This window comes from Aulonocara stuartgranti, assembly GCF_965226115.1.
Source record: "Aulonocara stuartgranti genome assembly, chromosome: 3".
NCBI classification, from domain to species: domain Eukaryota; kingdom Metazoa; phylum Chordata; class Actinopteri; order Cichliformes; family Cichlidae; genus Aulonocara; species Aulonocara stuartgranti.
The window spans coordinates 8359350-8379303 of NC_138941.1; the positions used below are offsets into that span (position 1 = coordinate 8359350).

Sequence of the window (19954 nt, forward strand, 5' to 3'; positions counted from 1 at the left end):
CATACACTTGAAGTTTTACAAATCACCACTTCTTTAGTGAATATCATTTCAGTCTCAGACAATCTCGTTTCTCCTACAGAGGTTGAATGCACCTTCTGCGGATGGCGGTACCACACAGTGTGCGTGGACTTCCCCTGCACAGAAGGCAACTACAAATGCTGTGAATGCTAAATAAACAGAAACAAATGATCCCTGTTGTCTTTGCTTGATGATTGGTTTGAGTCTTGACAATCCACATTGCTGGCGTTGCATCTTTCAATGCCAGCAATGGCAGGTATCAGTGCTCAAAGCTTTTGTGTTTGTTTCCAACAAGTTGCCCACCTCGGGAAACAAAAATGTGTTCTTTTACTTGTCAGATGAACATATGAGCCACTTTGACTCTTCAGTGCAGTGTGGAGCCTAACAAAGATCTGTTTTGTGTCCCAGCTGATCAGCAGGAGGAGGAGAGTCTGACGGAGCAGCAGAGGAACATTTTCAGCTACTTGGACTCAGCTCAGCCACTACAGAGGAAACAATGAGCTCAACACAGAAGGTGACAGACAGAGCAGGACCATATGACCAAAGATATTTATCACCATATACATTTGAACATTTGCCATAACGATGTAGCTGACGATAGAATTGACACCAGACAAAATACTTTACAGCTGCACAACTTTATTAAAAACCCATCAATGTATTTTCACTGAAACAAGCAGCTGTTGTTTATGTGCATTAAAGTTATATAAAAATGTAACAGTGCAAATGCAAATTCCTCGCTGACAGTTTAACCAAAAGGCGTTTCCAGTGGAAACTGGCCGACACATCCTGAGCATAACCATGTATAACATCCACTAAACTTCAGAAGAGGTTATACAGTCGTGGCCAAAAGGTTTGAGAATTGCATAAATATTGGAACCTGGAAAAGTTGCTGCTTAAGTTTTTATAATAGCATTTTGCCTGCACTCCAGAATGTTATGAGGAGTGATCAGATGAACTGCATCGTCCTTCTTTGCCATGAAAACGAACTTAATCCCCAAAAAGCCTTACCACTGCATTTCATTGCTGTCATCAAAGGACCTGCTGAGACCATTTCAGTGATCGTCTTCTTAACTCAGGTGAGAATGTTGGCGAGCACGAGGCTGGAGATCATCATGGCTGTATCCCGATTCAGGTTCTGCAGCTTTAAAGTCCTCAAGGGCCGCGTACTCAAAGACCGCTAAGGCCGAAGTGCGAGGCTCGTAGGCTCGTGAAATGGGACGTCTAGCCTCCGTCGCGCTGCCCAGGTTGCCTAGCAACCATGATACTAACAGCTGGAAACGTTTCATACAGCTTTGTTTGACAGAAATGAAGGAGAACATATTTAGTTCATTTGTTTCTACATGAGCTCTGTGTGATTTGATGAGTATCTGAGGCTGAGACCACAGGACTGTGAAACATGATTGTTGGGCTTCATTTCTGTGCTGAACAGTCGTTTAAGATTAGCTGTAAATAACAATTAGCTGATGTTGTTCATGAGACTAAAGTCATCTCACTGTGGTAATGTAAATATAATATGGCCAATATTATAGTTATTATATTAATCACTTCACTCACAGACAAGTATCTGTGACAGTGTGTATACAGATGTATCATATATAAGAGACAAATATTGTTCATTTAATATGTTGGTACTAAATGTGGCTGAATGCTTACATATATGTGTAAAAAGCAAATGTAGGAGCTGTGATAACTGTGTCTGATAGAATGAAGAGTAGACTGATATATGAAATATTCCTTTATTGGGTGAGAAAATCAGACCATGTCATAACTGCTTTAAGTCACACAGAATAGATATCAGAGCCTTAAACAGGCTGACTTCTGCTAAATGGGTCAAACTGGGCAGAAAGTCTACAAACACATAACATCCTTATAGAATATGATGTAACACTATAGATCAACTTAGCTCAGAATATATAAAGCATATAAACAGTTACAGCAATATGATGCAACAAACACAGCAGCTACTGATCCAAAATACTCAAAGCTTCATAGAACTGAAACCAACATTTATTTTTAGCTCCATTCTGCTGCTGATACAGACTTTAGGTTTCTGAACATTAAACTTGTTGCTGCCTTTCATAGTGTGTAACTTGAAGGCCCTGAGTACTTTCTCCCACACTGAAAACACTGGGATGATCACATTATTTGAACATTACCTAATAAGACTGATTCAGGACCAGAGATGGGCAGTAACGCGTTACTTGTAACCCAAGTAAGGGATTACTATTGCAAAAACGGTAATTAGATTACCGTTACTTTCCCGTAGGAACGCTGCGTTACTAAAACCGTGATTTCTTTGCGAGAATGTCTCACGACAGTGACGTAAGCGAGTGCGCCGTTAGTGACAACAGCTGTGTGGAGATCAACATTGGATCATATATCGATTGTGGGAGAGAGTATGAGCGTGCAGCGTTTAAAGTGTGGAAGTACTGACCTTACTTTGAGTTTGATTCCATAAGAAGTGACAAAAACATTAGCGTCCATCGTGCGTGGGAAGAAAACTTCTTTTTACAGCGGAAAAAAAACCCCTAAACTTCCAAGCAAGCACCAAGTGCGCAACGACGTAATGGGAAACTCACAGAGAAACTTGCGGATTCTTCCACTGACCGCGGCACACCTGCACCAGGGTAAACCTCCGCCTACCCAACTCCTGCTTTACAGGTGAAAATAGAGCAACAGGACCGCTGAGTCTTTGACTTTATTTATGTTCTGCTGTGTTTTACTTGCATCTATTTGAAAGACTGAGTGTAAACACAACAAATATTTTATTTTATGTGCTGGAATGTGCAGAAAATAGGTTTACATGTTAAACTAATTTATTCAAGTCAGAGAATGTTGCATATAATTAAATTTTTGCTTGATGCATAAAGTTAAAAGATTAAAACTAATAAAACAAGTTTTAAAAAAAGAGACTTTTCCATTTGATTACATTTTATATGATGGATTATGTAGAATCGTGTTTTTAAAAAGTAACTAAGTAATTAATTACTTTTGAAAATAAGTAATCAGTAAAGTAACGGGATTACTTTTTTGGGAAGTAATCAGTAATTAGTTACTGATTACTTTTTTCAAGTAACTTGACCAACACTGATTCAGGACAGACAGTTATGTTAAACTTTCCTAGCAGTCCTTCACAAACAGGGAACAGTCTGTCTATTCTCTCCATCTGTCAGCTGCTGCTGGCTCTTCCTCCTCCTCTTCCTCACACACTGCTGAGTTTGTCCTGGTGGATCATCAGGGCTGCAAAGCCTCACAGATGATGTGCAGCAGTGGCTCCCTCAGCCTGTCCTCACTCTGGACACTTGCAGTCGTCACACATGGAAATCAAATGTGTGATAAGCTGCAGGATTCAAACACAAGTGTAACTTATAAACACATGTTCATACTTTTATTCCACAATCAGAGAGAAAGAAACAGAGAGAGAGTGCAGGACAGACAGACAGGTGACAGTCTCAGGTGTACACACTGCTACACAACAGCACAGAGAAGCAGGATTTAGTGTTTGTGTTATTACGAGTGTAAACAAGAAGAGTTCCAGATGGTGCAGTGGACACATGTGTGACTGCTGTGATTAAAGCATCTTTCTTTCAGCTTAACGAGTGAACCGTCAGCTCGTTCAAACACACGTTAAAGTGCGTTTGGCTCGACACCACCGAACAGAGGCAGCAATGTAACACAGCTAACATTAACAGTGCAGTGGATCCTGCTTGTGCCGTGATGTTCAGGACTGCAAACCGAGCAGCATCACTGACTTTCAGCTTGTTGTGTTTGTGGATATATGACTGACTTTAATTATCCACAAAATCATCACATTCTCTGTCAGATGAAGGTCGACTATTGAACGGCGTATATTTTAAAGGCTTTAAAACCAAGTTAACGCTGAAAGTACAAACATCACTAATGTCACATAACTCTGCCGACAAGGCATAGCTATGGCTATGAAATGCTCTTTGTGTATCACTTCTTCATTATGAAAGATGTCATTAATGCACTAGTAATGTCTCATCTGGAGTATTGTTCAATCATTTGGTCAGCAGCTAATAAGACAGATCTTAACAGACTTCAGTTAGTCCAGAATAAGGCGTCCAGATTAGTGTGAAGATGTTCATACTATACTAATATTGATCAAATGCATAATAACCTTTCTTGGCTTCCTGTACAGGCTAAAATATTCTATGGCTTACTTGTAGTTCTAAAGAAAGCAATTCTGTTAAACACACCACATTTATTCTGCTCAGCTGCAGAATCCAGATGAAATACATCATCATATTACACAGTTTTCAACAAGCTGCAATTTAGTAAATGCTCGAGTTAAAAGTAACGTTTTGTAAAACTGTTACATTTAGAGCAACTTTTAAGTGGAATAAGTTGCCTTAAAAAATTAGAGAATTATTCAAAACTTCAATGAACACTTAAAAGCCGATTTACAGAGCTTTTAGTTGTTGTAAATATTGTAAGACATGATTTGTTTTTGAAATTTGTGTAATGTGCCTCAATGTTATTGATATTCATCATCAACATCATCAACTTTATTTATAAAGCACTTTAAAACAACCACAGCTGACACAAAGTGCTGTACATTGGAACTGTAAAATAAAATTACATGAGCTATAAATAAAACACAAATAAAAGAAGAGTGAAATCATTAATTAAATAACTACTTCAATTAAAAGAGAAACTAAGTCTCACTGAGGTTAAAAGCCAAGGAATAAAAGTGGGTTTTAAGACGTGATTTAAAAGTGGACAGTGAAGGGGCCTCTCTAACATGCATGGGCAAATGATTCCATAACTTTGGAGCCACAATAGAGAAGGCCCCGCCCCCTCTGAGCTTCCTCCTGGATCTCGGTACCTCCAGGAGCAGCTGGTCAGCTGACCTGAGAGACCGACAGGGTGTGTGGAGATGAAGAAGCTCAGAGAGGTAAGGCGGGGCAAGACTGTGAAGGCATTTAAAAACAAACATAAGAATTTTAAAATGAACTCTAAAAGACACAGGCAGCCAGTGCAGAGAGGCTAGCACGGGGGTTATATGCTCTCTTTTTTAAGTTCCTGTTAAGAGTCGTGCAGCCGCATTTTGAACCAGCTGCAGACGTGAGAGCAATGACTGACTGACCCCCACATAAAGTGAGTTACAGTAGTCCAGGCGGGAAGAAATAAAAGCATGGATCACTGTTTCAAGGTGCTGCCTCGAAAGAAAAGATTTTACTCTTGCCAGTCGCCTTAAATGATAAAAACTGGACTTCACCACTGCTCTGATTTGGTTGTCCAATTTAAAATCACTGTCCAACTTAAAACCAAGGTCAGTAACAACAGATTTAAAGTAGACTTCCAGGGATCCTAAAACAATAGAGGAGGACTCACAGGGACCACTGGGTCCAAACACCAACAGCTCTGTTTTCTTTTCATTAAAACTTAAAAAGTTTAGAGCCAAACAAGCTTTAATGTCATCTAGACATGTCAAGGGAGGTTTTATGGAGATGCCATCCTTGTGTTTTAGTGGCAAATAAAGTTGGCAGTCATCGGCATAACAATGAAATGAGATCCCATGCCTTCTAAGGATAGAACCCAGAGGCAATGGATACAGTGAAAAGAGCAGTGGCCCTAAAATTGAGCCCTGTGGGACGCCGCATGACAGAGGAGCAGAAGACGATTCGTAACCGAGAAGGCTGACAGAGAAATATTATTATTATTGATTGCTTATTATTGATTGCTTATATTTGAACAATTGTGAAACCTCACTGTGGATGTAAGAGTGAAATTATGTGGGTATCTTGAATCCACTTTATTGTGTAATATTTTATGTGAGTATTTGACAGAAGACGAGCAACATCTGTTGTGGAAGCTAACGGGGTTCCTTTAGAATAAACAAACATAGGATTTATTATCACTGAATAATTCTGTATAAATCTATACAAATTATAGAAATATGTAATAGGAAACAACAAAATAATCTAAATTATAAAACAGTGTGTGTGTGTGTGTGTGTGTGTGTGTGTGTGTGTGTGTGTGTGTGTGTGTGCATGATTTTAGTGTTTGAACAGTCATGAATTATCTTTAACCCTTTAGAGCCGATCGGAGCGGGAACGCTCTGTTATGCGTAACTATTTTTAAATCCCGGTAGCACTGCAACCACGTAAGCTAGCGCAAAAATTTTTTTTGCATATGAAACCGGAGTTGTACTTAAATCTGATGCCATCAGCTTGTCCTAGGTCACGGTTTCCTTCCACATAAAGCTTTGCAAAAACTGCATAAAAAGCGCTTGCAGGAACAAAAACATAATATTCCAGAAACACGCTTTACCGATAAGATCAGCTGTTCAAAACACTTCCTACGTTGGAATAGACGTCAGCGCGAACTTTTGCATTTCCGCCATTACCTGCCCGAAACCGGAAGTGACGTCATTTTCGCGGAAATGTAGTCTTTTTTGCGATCAGGGCCTCAGGGCCTATACTGCTCTTTTTAAAAGTTATCTTTGACTTTATGACTTTCTGTGTCGTTTCTGGGATGCTTAGGACTCATATTGCACTGCTGGAAATAGTTTATTTTGATGCATATGCTGCTTTTTTGCAAATTTGCAGTATAATATTTATTTTCGTTTTTCCTGCAGTGTATAAAAATTGGTGTATTTCAAAAATAAAACTATGAAGACACTCAAAATAAATTTCCTGTGGTGGGAAACTATTTTGTGCAACTTTTTTGTATTTACAGTTTTGAGGGATAAGCCTCTTAAATTTCTCTAACTACAAATATGTTAAAAAATCAAAAACGATTTTCAATTTTTTTGTAGTTTATTGCACTTTTTTGCAATTTATGTAATTACTATGCACTTAATGAATACATATTATTAAAATCTGGGCTATAATGGTTGTATTGATGTATAGCAACTTGAAATGCTCCCAAAAATGGCTCCACAGCATGTAAAAATATAATATAAGCTCTGGCGGACTTGGTTCTATGGTAGGTCTTAAAGGGTTAACAGCAGGTTGGATGTAATGTGTTAGAACTACCAGCAGGTGGGGATAAGAGACCTTTAAGGTGTTTGGTGCCACGCTCCACCTTCAGGTTTAAAACTAGTGTTAATGGAGTTTGAAGGTTGAGTTTGTTCCACGACTGCATTTCACTCACTGCCTCTGTTTGTATCTCTATCACTGCAGGACCAACATGGAGCCAGAAGTCAGCGCTCTCAGGAGGCCGACAAACCTCACAGAAGAAAGGGAGAGAAAAAACACACCTGTGACGAGTGTGGGAAGGGTTTTACTGTGAGGGCTAAACTAAAACGGCATCAGGTCATCCACACTGGAGAGAGACCGTTCAGCTGTGACTTGTGTGGAAAGTCTTTTTCCTTGAAGGGTTCCCTAACAAGACACCAACTCATCCACAGTGGAGTTAGAGCGTACAGCTGTGATCAATGTGGCAGAGCTTTTACTGACAGTAGCCACTTACAGAGGCATCTAGTTACCCACTCTGGAATTAAGGCGTACAGCTGTGACGAGTGTGGGAAGGGTTTTACTGAGAAGGGTTACCTAAAACAGCATCAGGTCATCCACACTGGAGAGAGACCGTTCAGCTGTGACTTGTGTGGAAAGTCTTTTTCCTTGAAGGGTTACCTAAAAACACACCAACTCATCCACAGTGGAGTTAAAGTGCACAGCTGTGATCAGTGTGGCAGAGCTTTTACTCACAGTAGCAGCTTACAGAGGCATCTAGTTACCCACTCTGGAATTAAGGCATACAGCTGTGACGAGTGTGGGATGGAGTTTACTCTGAAGGCTTCACTAAAACAGCATCAGGTCATCCACACTGGAGAGAGACCGTTCAGCTGTGAACAGTGTGGAAAGTCTTTTTCCTTGAAGGGTTACCTAAAAACACACCAACTCATCCACAGTGGAGTTAAAGTGCACAGCTGTGATCAGTGTGGCAGAGCTTTTACTCAAAGTAGCAGTTTACAGAGGCATCTATTTACCCACTCTGGAATTAAGCCGTACAGCTGTGACATCTGTGGAAAAACTTTCAGCCAGAGAGGGAGCCGAAATGAACACCTACGCATTCACACCGGACATGATGTGTACTGCTGTGAACAGTGTGGCAAACAGTTTACAACAGACGCACACTTACAACGACACATGTTTACCCACACTGAGGAGAGACCTTATGAATGTGACCTGTGTGAGAAGACTTTTAAATCTCCACATCACCTGAGACGACACCAACAGATCCACACCAGAAAGAGACTCTACAAGTGCAGCTACTGTAAGGTATGTATTTATTAGGGGTGCAACGATACACAAAATTCACGGTTCGGTTCGGTTCGATACTTTGGTGTCACGGTTCGATATTTTTTCGATACAAAAAATGTTCATGCCTTTTTAATTTGTCATTTATTAAACTTGTAAATATATATTTTAACTCAAAAGTACAGTTTTTAAATTTAATGTTGCTGAAACAAAAGTAATTTAAAAAATAAATATATCTCAGGGCTCTCAAAATTTCAAAATCCCTGGTAGCCCTTCGGGCAGGGACTCTTCAGTTTTTGGTAGCCCAAAATAAATGTAAGTAGCCCGAATAAAAAAGAAAGCAATTTTTTGATTGATGTTTTGTTTCCTTTACAATATTGTTGAAAAAATTGTTGAAAAACAAATTACAACATTGTATAAAAATTACAATCATCAACTCAAATACTTGGTTCTAATTGAACAGAAATTTCTATGAACTTGTAAGAACTGTGTAGGACATGAATCAGTCTGTGTCAGATCCTGAATTTGAAATTTCCACTGAAGTCACGGGTAAGAACAAGTGGAACCAAGATCAAGGCCATTTGCTTTTTGAACTTTGCAAAGACTGCTAAATTGTGCCAGTGGTAGTTCACTCTTTGCAACATAGTACGCTGTTCTAAACAGATTTTTTCAGGTTTATTTTTAGTATGTTATTTGCAATTGGTGTTTGTTCTGGGAAAGATATTGCAGACTGAGCAATAATGCATTTCTTGCATTTCTCATGGGTTCTAATGGGGGCCTTTCTTAGAATGACTGGTCCCAGTAACAAAGGCGCTTGTTGACTCAGCAATTGAAAGAAAACCAACGACACACCCGGCAGAACATTATGTTATTTACACGGGTCCACATAAGTGGTCCGGATGTGCGCATTCGCTGTCAAAATAAAAGACACGCACCAGATAAGAAGTTGCAGCGCGCGTTTGCGTCCATATAAAAAGCACTGTTTTTGTCCGCTAGAGTGGGATTTTCACGGCACATTCCGCACCACATCTCTGTGCGTTCATCATTTGTTTGAAGCCAGCTCATCTCCTGCAACCACTTTTCCGAGAATACGTGCTTCTTTTGTGGTTCGGACTCCTTCTGACATTTCTTTGGAGGTGGAGGAACATCACAGTAATTGCTTAAAGGAGCTTCTTCGACATCTTTAAGAGTTCTAAACAAATGTCTGTCCTCCTCCAGAAAATCTTACAGTGGGGCAAAAAAGTATTTAGTCAGCGACCGATTGTGCAAGTTCCCCCACCTAAAATGACGACAGAGGTCAGTAATTTGCACCAGAGGTACACTTCAACTGTGAGAGACAGAATGTGAAAAAAAAATCCATGAATTCACATGGTAGGATTTGTAAAGAATTTATTCGTAAATCAGGGTGGAAAATAAGTATTTGGTCAATAACAAAAATACAACTCAATACTTTGTAACATAACCTTTGTTGGCAATAACAGAGGTCAAACGTTTACTATAGGTCTTTACCAGGTTTGCACACACAGTAGCTGGTATTTTGGCCCATTCCTCCATGCAGATCTTCTCGAGAGCAGTGATGTTTTGGGGTTGTCGCCGAGCAACACGGACTTTCAACTCCCGCCACAGATTTTCTATGGGGTTGAGGTCTGGAGACTGGCTAGGCCACTCCAGGACTTTCAAATGCTTCTTACGGAGCCACTCCTTTGTTGCCCGGGCGGTGTGTTTTGGATCATTGTCATGTTGGAAGACCCAGCCTCGTTTCATCTTCAAAGTTCTCACTGATGGAAGGAGGTTTTGGCTCAAAATCTCACGATACATGGCCCCATTCATTCTGTCCTTAACACGGATCAGTCGTCCTGTCCCCTTGGCAGAAAAACAGCCCCATAGCATGATGTTTCCACCCCCATGCTTCACAGTAGGTATGGTGTTCTTGGGATGCAACTCAGTATTCTTCGTCCTCCAAACACGACGAGTTGAGTTTATACCAAAAGTTCTACTTTGGTTTCATCTGACCACATGACATTCTCCCAATCCTCTGCTGTATCATCCATGTGCTCTCTGGCAAACTTCAGACGGGCCTGGACATGCACTGGCTTCAGCAGCGGAACACGTCTGGCACTGCGGGATATGATTCCCTGCCGTTGTAGTGTGTTACTGATGGTGACCTTTGTTACTTTGGTCCCAGCTCTCTGCAGGTCATTCACCAGGTCCCCCCGTGTGGTTCTGGGATCTTTGCTCACCGTTCTCATGATCATTTTGACCCCACGGGATGAGATCTTGCGTGGAGCCCCAGATCGAGGGAGATTATCAGTGGTCTTGTATGTCTTCCATTTTCTGATGATTGCTCCCACAGTTGATTTCTTCACACCAAGCTGCTTGCCTATTGTAGATTCACTCTTCCCAGTCTGGTGCAGGTCTACAATACTTTTCCTGGTGTCCTTCGAAAGCTCTTTGGTCTTGGCCATGGCGGAGTTTGGAGTCTGACTGTTTGAGGCTGTGGACAGGTGTCTTTTATACAGATGATGAGTTCAAACAGGTGCCATTCATACAGGTAACGAGTGGGGGACAGAAAAGCTTCTTACAGAAGACGTTACAGGTCTGTGAGAGTCAGAGATTTTCCTTGTTTGAGGTGACCAAATACTTATTTTCCACCCTGATTTACGAATAAATTCTTTACAAATCCTACCATGTGAATTCATGGATTTTTTTTTCACATTCTGTCTTTCACAGTTGAAGTGTACCTCTGGTGCAAATTACTGACCTCTGTCATCATTTTAGGTGGGGGAACTTGCACAATCGGTCGCTGACTAAATACTTTTTTGCCCCACTGTATGTATGCAAACACGCATTGCAACTTCATATCTTGTGCGCGTTTTTTTTTTTTTTTTTTTTTTGGCAGCGAATGCACACCTGCGGACCACTTATGTGCAGCCCCGGTTATATAGCTCATCATATTGCAGCCACAGAAATTCTTTTGTCCATGAAACCATAAAGCTGCACTTTCTTTTTGCCTTATAGTCTGATTTGTCATAACTTTTCCGTTTTGTGGTAAACTTTTCTTTGGCTGTCACTTCTTCACCCTGACCTGTCTTATTTGGCTCAGCAGAACTAAAATATATATCCTGCTGCTTTTACACACACACACACACACACACACATAACGCTCAGTGATTATCTGCGCGATCAACCTCTCACATGTTTAAGCTGCGGGAGATTTCACTTGTCATGTTTGCATAGTAAGCTAACGATTGATAAGATGATGTCAGAGGAATTGGTGCACAAATTATCACCACTCACAGATCAGTGCTGTCGCTCTCTATACACAGTTTGCGCGATTGCAAAGTGAAAGCAAAAAACAAGCGCAAATTCAAACGCGATTTCAATATGTCACATATTGACAGTGGCTCACCGATGCCAATGACATAATTACCCAGCTACATTTCTGAAAGAATGCAAAAGCATTGACATATATTTTTCCTTCCTACAATAGCCCGACGGGCAGGGAAGAGATAGATTTTGGTAGCCCGACTGGAAAAATCGCTAGCCCCAGGACATCGGACTAGCAATTTTGCAAGCCCTGTATCTGATTGAGGAATCACTCATCTTTGGAAAAGAGAGTTTATTACAGAGAAATGGCTCTTTCCAAAATAAAAGCTATACTATACGCTTCTTCTGGGCTATATTCTCAGCAGCATATTGTAGCGGGTCAGGGCTGTTCGGGATTCTGTTTGTACAGTTATGTTTTGTTTATGTTGCCATAGTGACGGGTGACGCCCTCTCACTGCGACGGTGTGTCCTTCCGGGGTCAGAGGGCGCCCTGTGTGTTGTTGTTGCTGTGCGGTTGCCGCGCTGAGCAGTTAGCTAGCGGCAGTGTTCTTCGGCAGATGTCAATAAACGGCTGTGCTCCCTGGCTAGCTCACGGGAAGCAAGACCAAACGACACCTCCGTCTCCTCCTTGTCTGAGCTCGCCACATTGGTGTCAGAAGTGGGATGATGGTGGCACCCCATGTTCTGACCCGAGTGACTTTCCCCCCGCCGGTCGTGACCGGCTGGTGCGCCAAAAGAAGGCACCTGGACATTTGCAGGACTTTGTGTGGGGTAATGGGGTCGTCGGGGACGACTGACCCCTTAGGTTGGGGCTATGTAGCGGGTCAGGGCTGGTCGGGGTTCTGTTTGTACAGTTATGTTTTGTTTATGTTGCCATAGTGACGGGTGACGCCCTCTCGCTGCGATGGTGTGTCCTTCCGGGGTCAGAGGGCGCCCTGTGTGTTGTTGTTGCTGTGCGGTTGCCGCGCTGAGCAGTTAGCTAGCGGCAGTGTTCTTCTGCAGATGTTAATAAACGGCTGTGCTCCCTGGCTAGCTCACGGGAAGCAAGACCAAACGACACCTCAGTCTCCTCCTTGTCTGAGCTCGCCACAATATTAAACATATCAGGTCCCCATAAGGAAAATCATGTGCTAACGGCTGTCTAAATGACTCGGGTAAAGTTTGTAGCATGCTTGTTGTTTTTGTCTGCTTCCACTTGTCTTTGCACTAGGATGATGTCGGCGTAAATGTGCAGTCATATTCGTTGTGTTCCCACTAGTGCTGTCAGCGTTAATCTCGTTGAAATGATGTTAACACCACAACACGGCAAATCTCCGTTAACGAGCTACCCCTGATCGCCCCGTGCGTGGGGCTAGACGGCCAACACGTTAACGAGCCAACTGCGCTAACACACTAGTTCCCACCCATGTAATTGAGCATTGCGTGGCACATCCAACATACTGTTTTACTTTAGTCCATGACACGCTTACCTTCAGGGTCATACGTCACATGAAAACCAAAATAGTTCCAAACGCCAGATCTTTTATTTATTTATTTTTTTTGTCCCGTTGGGTCTTTAGCCATCAGAATTGTTGTCTTAAGGCCAAGAAAAATGCCAAGCGGATTTATTTTACCAAGTGGATCATCATGGCCTTGCCATATTGGTCCATTTGATTGACCTTTATTATAAATTAGAGATGGCACGATACCACTTTTTTATGTCCGATACCGATATCATAAATTTGGATATCTGCCGATACTGATATGAATCCGATATAGTGTTTTTTAATCAACAAAACTGTTTTTTAAATATCTTGCTGCATTTTGAAAGTCTGCAAGTTCATAATCAAGTTTAAAACAACAACTACACTAAAACTATTCTGTTATACCTGTATACAAAAAAAATATTTCATAGTTCAGCAATACTGATCAATCTAATAGGCAAGGCAAGGCAAGTTTATTTGTATAGCACAATTCAACAACAAGGTGATTCAAAGTGCTTTACAGAGACATTAGGAACAGAAACAAATAAAAAGCATGATTTAAAATTGATTAAAACAAGCAAATAAACTAACTAACTAATTAACAAACAAACAAACAAAACAGTATATAAAATCAAAACAGATCAGAACAGTAGATAAAATCAGTAGTTAAATGTAAGTTTTGAAATTTAAGCTTAAAGTGTGGATTTGGTGCTTTATTCAAATGCAGCTGAGAACAGGTGAGTCTTCAACCTGGATTTAAATAAACTGAGTGTTTCAGCTGATCTGAGGCTTTCTGGGAGTTTGTTCCAGATATAAGGAGCATAAAAGCTGAATGCAGCTTCTCCGTGTCTGGTTCTGACTCTGGGAACTGATAAAAGACCGGATCCAGATGACCTGAGGGATCTGGAAGGCTCATACTGGGTCAGGAGGTCATTGATGTATTTTGGTCCTAAACCATTCAGAGCTTTATAGACCAGCATCAGAACTTTAAAGTCTATCCTCTGACGGACAGGCAGCCAGTGTAAAGACCTCAGAGCTGGACTGATGTGGTCCACTTTTTTGGTCTTAGTGAGGACTCGAGCAGCAGAGTTCTGAATGAGCTGTAGTTGTCTGACTGATTTTTTTAGGTAGACCTGTAAAGATGCTGTTACAGTAATCAAGCCTACTAAAGATGAATGCATGGACTAGTTTTTCCAGGTCCTGTTGAGACATCAGATCTTTTATCCTTGAAATATTCTTGAGGTGATAGTAAGCTGACTTTGTTATTGTCTTAATGTGTTTTTCTAAGTTTAGGTCTGCATCCATCACTACACCCACATTTCTCGCCTGGTTTGTGGTTTTTAGATGTATAGATTGAAGTTCTCTGGTGACCTGTAATCGTTTTTCTTTGGCGCCAAAGACTATTACCTCAGTTTTGTTTTTGTTTAGCTGGAGAAAATTGTGGCACAACCAGTCATTGATTTCCTCAATGCATTTACCAAGAGCATGCACAGGGCCTTGGTCTCCTGGTGACATTGTGATATATATTTGTGTGTCATCTGCATAGCTGTGATAGTTTATTTTGTTGTTGTTTATAATCTGTGCCAGTGGGAGCATGTAAATGTTAAACAGAAGGGGTCCCAAGATGGAACCTTGGGGAACTCCACATGTGATACTTGTCTGCTCAGATGTGAAGTTACCTATTGATACAAAGTATTTCCTGTTTTCTAAGTATGTTTTGAACCAGTTTAGCACAGTTCCTGAAAGACCTGTCCAGTTCTCCAGTCATTTGAGTAATATGTTGTGGTCAACTGTATCAAATGCTGCACTGAGATCCAGTAAAACTAGGACTGACATTTTTCCACTGTCTGTATTCAGACATATGTCATTAAACACTTTGGTCAGAGCGGTTTCAGTGCTGTGGTTCTGTCTAAAACCTGACTGGAAGGCATCGTAGCAATTATTCTGTTTTAAGAAGTAATTGAGCTGTTGAGAAACTGCTTTTTCAATGATCTTACTTAAAAATGGGAGATTTGAGATCGGCCTGTAGTTGTTCATTTGTGTCTTGTCAAGATTGTCCTTTTTCAGTATAGGTTTGATTACAGCAGTTTTTAGTGATTCTGGAAACACACCAGATAATAAAGAAAAGTTGACGATCTGTAACAGGTCTGACTCTAAAGTCTTTGAGACCTTTTTGAAAAAACTTGTTGGCAGGACATCTAAACAGCAGGAGGAGGAGTTCAGTTGACCTAAGATGTCCTCAGGTCTTTGCTGTTAATAGGTTGAAACTGTTTCATGGTGTTTAAACAGTTTTTTGGTGGACACAGTACATATCCTGGATCTGCTGTTGATGTACCAATTGCTTGTCTAATTTTTTGGATTTTTTCTGTGAAGAATTTGGCAAAGTCATTGCAGGCCATGGTCGAATGAAGTTCAGCTGCCACTGGCACAGGAGGGTTTGTTAGCCTGTCAACTGTAGAAAATAAGACCCGAGCATTATGGCTGTTTTTAGTGATGATGTCAGAGAAGTAGGACCTCCTTGCATTCCTCAGTTGTAAATTAAAATTGTGAAGTTTCTCTTTATAGATGTCATAGTGAACCTGCTCAGCTTTCCTACACTCTCTTTTTTCATTTTTCACCAGTGTGGAGTTTCTCCATGGAGACTTTTTCCTTCCAGAGATAACCTTCACCTTAATGGGAGCAATAGTGTCCATTACATTTAACATGTTAGCATTGAAGCTATTGACGAGCTCATTGACTGACCCTCTGGACAGGTCAGGTGTTAATGGGAAGACCGGCAAGCGCGTACGCTAAATTGGATACGATACAGAGAAGATTAGCATGGCCCCTGCGCAAGGATGACACGCAAATTCGTTAAAAATTGCACTACTGTGTTCAGTTATACACCGTTTTGTGATCACTGTTGTTGATATATTTGTGTGGGCTGAGATTTTACTTTCAAAGAAAACACAGTAATGATCAGACAGGCCCACATCAGACACAGTAACCTTTGAAATGCTCAGGCCTTTGGAGATCAGTAGGTCAAGAGTGTGTCCTCTATTATGTGTGGCCTCTGTTACATGCTGAGTCAGCCCAAAGTTGCCCAGAGTGTTACTCAGGTCTTTAGTCCCTTTGTCCTGAGGGTTGTCCACATGGATGTTAAAATCCCCAACAATAATTACACAGTCGAAATCAACACAGATCACAGACAGCAGTTCACTGAGGTCATTAAAAAAGTCTGTGCAGTATTTGGGAGGCCTGTAAACATTAAGAAACACAACTTTGGATGGGGCCTTCAGCTGTAAAGCCACATATTCAAAAGACTGAAAACTTCCAGGAGATAGCTGCTTACATTGAAATGATTCATTAAATAAGACAGCAACCCCTCCTCCTCTCCTGCTCACCCTGGCCTCACTGATAAAACTGTAGTTAGGAGGGGTCGTCTCGATGAGAACAGCTCCACTGTTACTTTGGTCCAACCAAGTTTCAGTTAAAAACATAAAATCAAGGCTGTGCTCAGTGATTAAATCATTAATTAAAAATGTTTTCCCAGCTAAAGATCTAACGTTTAATAAAGCCAACTTAAGTGTTTTAGAGGTATTACTTGTCCCCTCGTGTTTGGGAGCAGTCTGTGGCACACAAGGTATGTTTACTATGTTTAAAGATCTTTTAGAGTGCACCTCTCTGTGTTTTGACCAGGCCACATGTCTCCTTCTGTCACCTAAAAGTACAGAGATTTTAAAACCTTCTAGTAAACAGGGTCCCAGCTTCTCCTGGGAAAAGTCACCACTGCCATAATCCTCATAGCCCGGACCCTTCACACATCACGCATCAGACTGCGGAGACAGAGCGTGAAGGTGGTAAAGAGGAACTAAGGGGGGCGAGGCTGGGCAATGTGACTTCGATTGCTCTGTTGAGGGTGGGGCTCGATGGCGAACCTTTGGCCGCTCTGGTGGGGGGTTTATGGGGGACAAAAAGGGATTGGGACGGGGGGAAGATCTGAGCCCAGCATTGACCCGCTCCATCATCTCCTCAGTGAATTTCAGATGTGGGGGGGAGGGAGAAAGGGAGGGGGAGGAGGGTGATGGCCTGTCAGGGGTTTGGGGGACTGGGGAAGGTTGTGGTCCCTTGTCCTGGTCGTTGGTGTTGTTGAGAGAGTTGGAGGCAAATAGGGACCCCTTTTCTTGCCTTTCTGAGGCTCTTCCCGGGTGGGGGCAAATGGAGCTCCTCCTCAAGGTTTCTGCTGGGCTTTGTCTGTTCTTGGAGTACTGTTTGTTCCTCTTTATGAGATAACTCCTCGTTTATCTCAGCCTTGGCACCAAGCACAGATGGATAACGTATGGAATAAAACAAGTTGGAGGTTTAATAAACTTAAACCTACACCATCCTCCCTATTCTGGTATTTTAAAGAGTACTTAGCGTAAATATTAAGCAACCTAACTAATAGGGTTCCAACTCCCAGCAACAACAAAAATAAATAAATAAAAAATAGGTAACCACCCCTCACGCGCCACCCCATGATGCTTAATCGACGTAATCAACCTTAATTTGATGCAGTGTGAAAAAAAATGCACAGAAATCAATTATTTTTCAAGAAATATTAAATAGATTCAACATCTTTCTTCAACAAAATTGCAGACTGCACAGATGGTACCTTCCCAAAGGAAAAAGTACTATAGCTTACTAGGGTATATATATTAGACTTAATAGTCACTATATACAGTAATTGACTTCTATTCATTTTACATCAAATTAAAACTTTGGGTGTCAGATAATTATTTATTAAAAGCTAGACATTTTAAATGAGAATAAGAAAGAAAAGTATGTCTTTGTGCCCCCTTTTCCCAGTTAATGCCCCCCTGGTTAAACTTTGCTAGATTCGCCCCTGCACAGTTACCAGCCGTCAGCTACATAGAAAAAGATCCTGGTGTAGAAAGTAATATTAAATAAATTGTAACAACAGCTTATCAAGCTTAAACGTGCTGCTGTTGTTCAGCCGCTGGTTTCCTCTTTCTGGTGCAAAGTGGGCCAAAAACAAACAAGAGAGACGGACTCGCGACAGAAAAGCCGATCAGCTGATCATTGAGCAGTTTCACGATTGAAGTAGCAGCCGGAGAGCGAGAGGCAGTCGCTTGTTAAGCTTAACTTGGGAAAGCTTTACAAACATTCAGAGATGGACTTACACACTTGCTTCACTTCTCTCGGGGATAACTTTGTCGGAGATGAAATGCCAGGTTGCTAGCGAAGCTCCACATGCTATCCAGACCACCGACGGTCCCGCATGCCACAGCCGCTCTATCACGTGATGCATACTGCTCCGACGTGCTAACGTTCTGAGGCGAGTTACGGCGTGTTGCAAGTTTTGTGAGGTGCTTTCGTGATATTTAATGGATCGGATTACATTTTTTTTATTTTTCTCCGATATCCGATCCAGTAATTTAGGTCAGTATCGGACCGATACCGATACGTAATATCGGATCGGTCCATCTCTATTATAAATATGAATTTATTTTATTTTCAGTTGCTACAAATGGGACAGACATGACTGGGGGATAGGACAGGGAGAAAGAATGAAAGAAAGAGAGGGAGAGAAAGAAAACCAAAGGGGAGAAGAGACGGTGAGAAGGGGTGGAAGAAAGAAAAAAAAAACACAAACAAATAAAACACCTGGGTCACCTGTATGGAGGGAAAAAAACAGAAGAGAAAGCAAACAACAAAGAGCAATATAATAAAAAAAACAGCACAATCACAATAAACTAGCTAGCCATAGATATCAATAGTTACTAAATAATAAACGATATTGTGCAGCACGCAAGATAAACAGCGCACAATGTGCTTTGAGGCAGCAGCCAAGAAAGCTGTAGTCCGCGTCTGTGAATATCCGTGTGTACACCTGTGTGCATACCTGTGTGGATCAGCATGCTTGCATTCCAAAGGTTTCTCCATGTAACGATCTGCTAGGGAGTGTGGGGAGCCACAGCCCTGTCCTCCAGGGTATGAAGCCGGTATGGAGGAGATCAAACCTCCAGACATCCAGAGGCTCCCAGAGCACAAGAGACCAAGGAAGACCAACAGAGGGGCAGCCGCGCCACTGTCCCAGTAAGAGCTGAGGAGAGTCCCAGATGAGGGCTCACTCAGCAGCCGCGGAGCAGAAGCCAGGGGGAGTTGCAGTGACGCGCCCGTGAGCTCCGCCGGCAGCCAGCCGTGCCTGAGTGACCGAGCCCCAGGCTGAGAGGCCGGGGGCACCCCACCTTCGAAGTGGCCCGAGCGAGCCCCAGGCTCCAGGCCCCGATAAGCGGCCGCCAAGGAGTGAGCCGGTGTGTACCCGGATGCCCACCCCCAAACACAAAGAACCACCAATGCACCGACACCTGAGGGAGTCCGCCACCGGCAGGGGAAATGGTGGTGGTGGAGATAGGCCTCCAAACCTTGGAGGGCCTGAGATGTCCCCAGAGATGTGGCGTCTGATACCCAACCTGACATATAGACACAGACATACAGGAACACACAGACACAAACATCCATTCCCACCCTCATGCTCTCATATGCACTTACTCCACACTCAACCAATGTGGTTGGGACATAAAGAGACGCTGTACACACTCCCCAAGCGTACTCTACGAACCAGGTCTAGGTACCCTTGCCCCTGGAGGGGGGAACTGCACCCAGACCCAGGTGGTGTTACCCTTTTCCCTGTGGTGGGGAGAGGCAGACCGCCCCGACTCCGCAGCAGCAGGGAGGCCCCACACTCCAGACTGCAGTCGGACGGCCAACTCCTCCTAGCCCCCCGCTCCAGCAGGCCGCAGAGAATGGGGGTGAGAGAAGACTCCAAGCCTCCCTCCACCCGCATCTTTGTAGTGTTGATGCATGTGTGTTCTAAGGTGCATTTAAAACCCAGGAGGGCATGGAGCTACCTGCCAGAGAGGAGCAGGT

At 42.3% G+C, this 19954-nt stretch overlaps 2 protein-coding genes across 4 annotated transcripts in view; both read left to right on the forward strand.

Annotated features, from left to right (window-relative positions):
* LOC309697190 (uncharacterized protein) overlaps positions 1 to 19954 on the forward strand; it is a gene marked incomplete at its 3' end in the record, with an annotated part of 94488 nt that overhangs the window by 11556 nt on the left and 62978 nt on the right. The window lies entirely within an intron of this gene.
* The window catches only part of LOC309702261 (uncharacterized protein), a 36691-nt gene that overhangs the window by 2661 nt on the left and 14076 nt on the right, over positions 1 to 19954 (forward strand). For 2 of the 3 annotated variants that reach the window (XM_082526832.1, XM_082526834.1), the window contains exons 1-2: positions 48 to 532; positions 7173 to 8273. In XM_082526832.1, the coding sequence (XP_082382958.1) occupies positions 515 to 532; positions 7173 to 8273 (1119 nt within the window). In that variant the 5' untranslated portion in view covers positions 48 to 514. Of the gene's footprint in view, positions 1 to 47; positions 533 to 7172; positions 8274 to 19954 lie in introns of those variants that run through there. The other variant, XM_082526833.1, reaches the window with a different exon arrangement.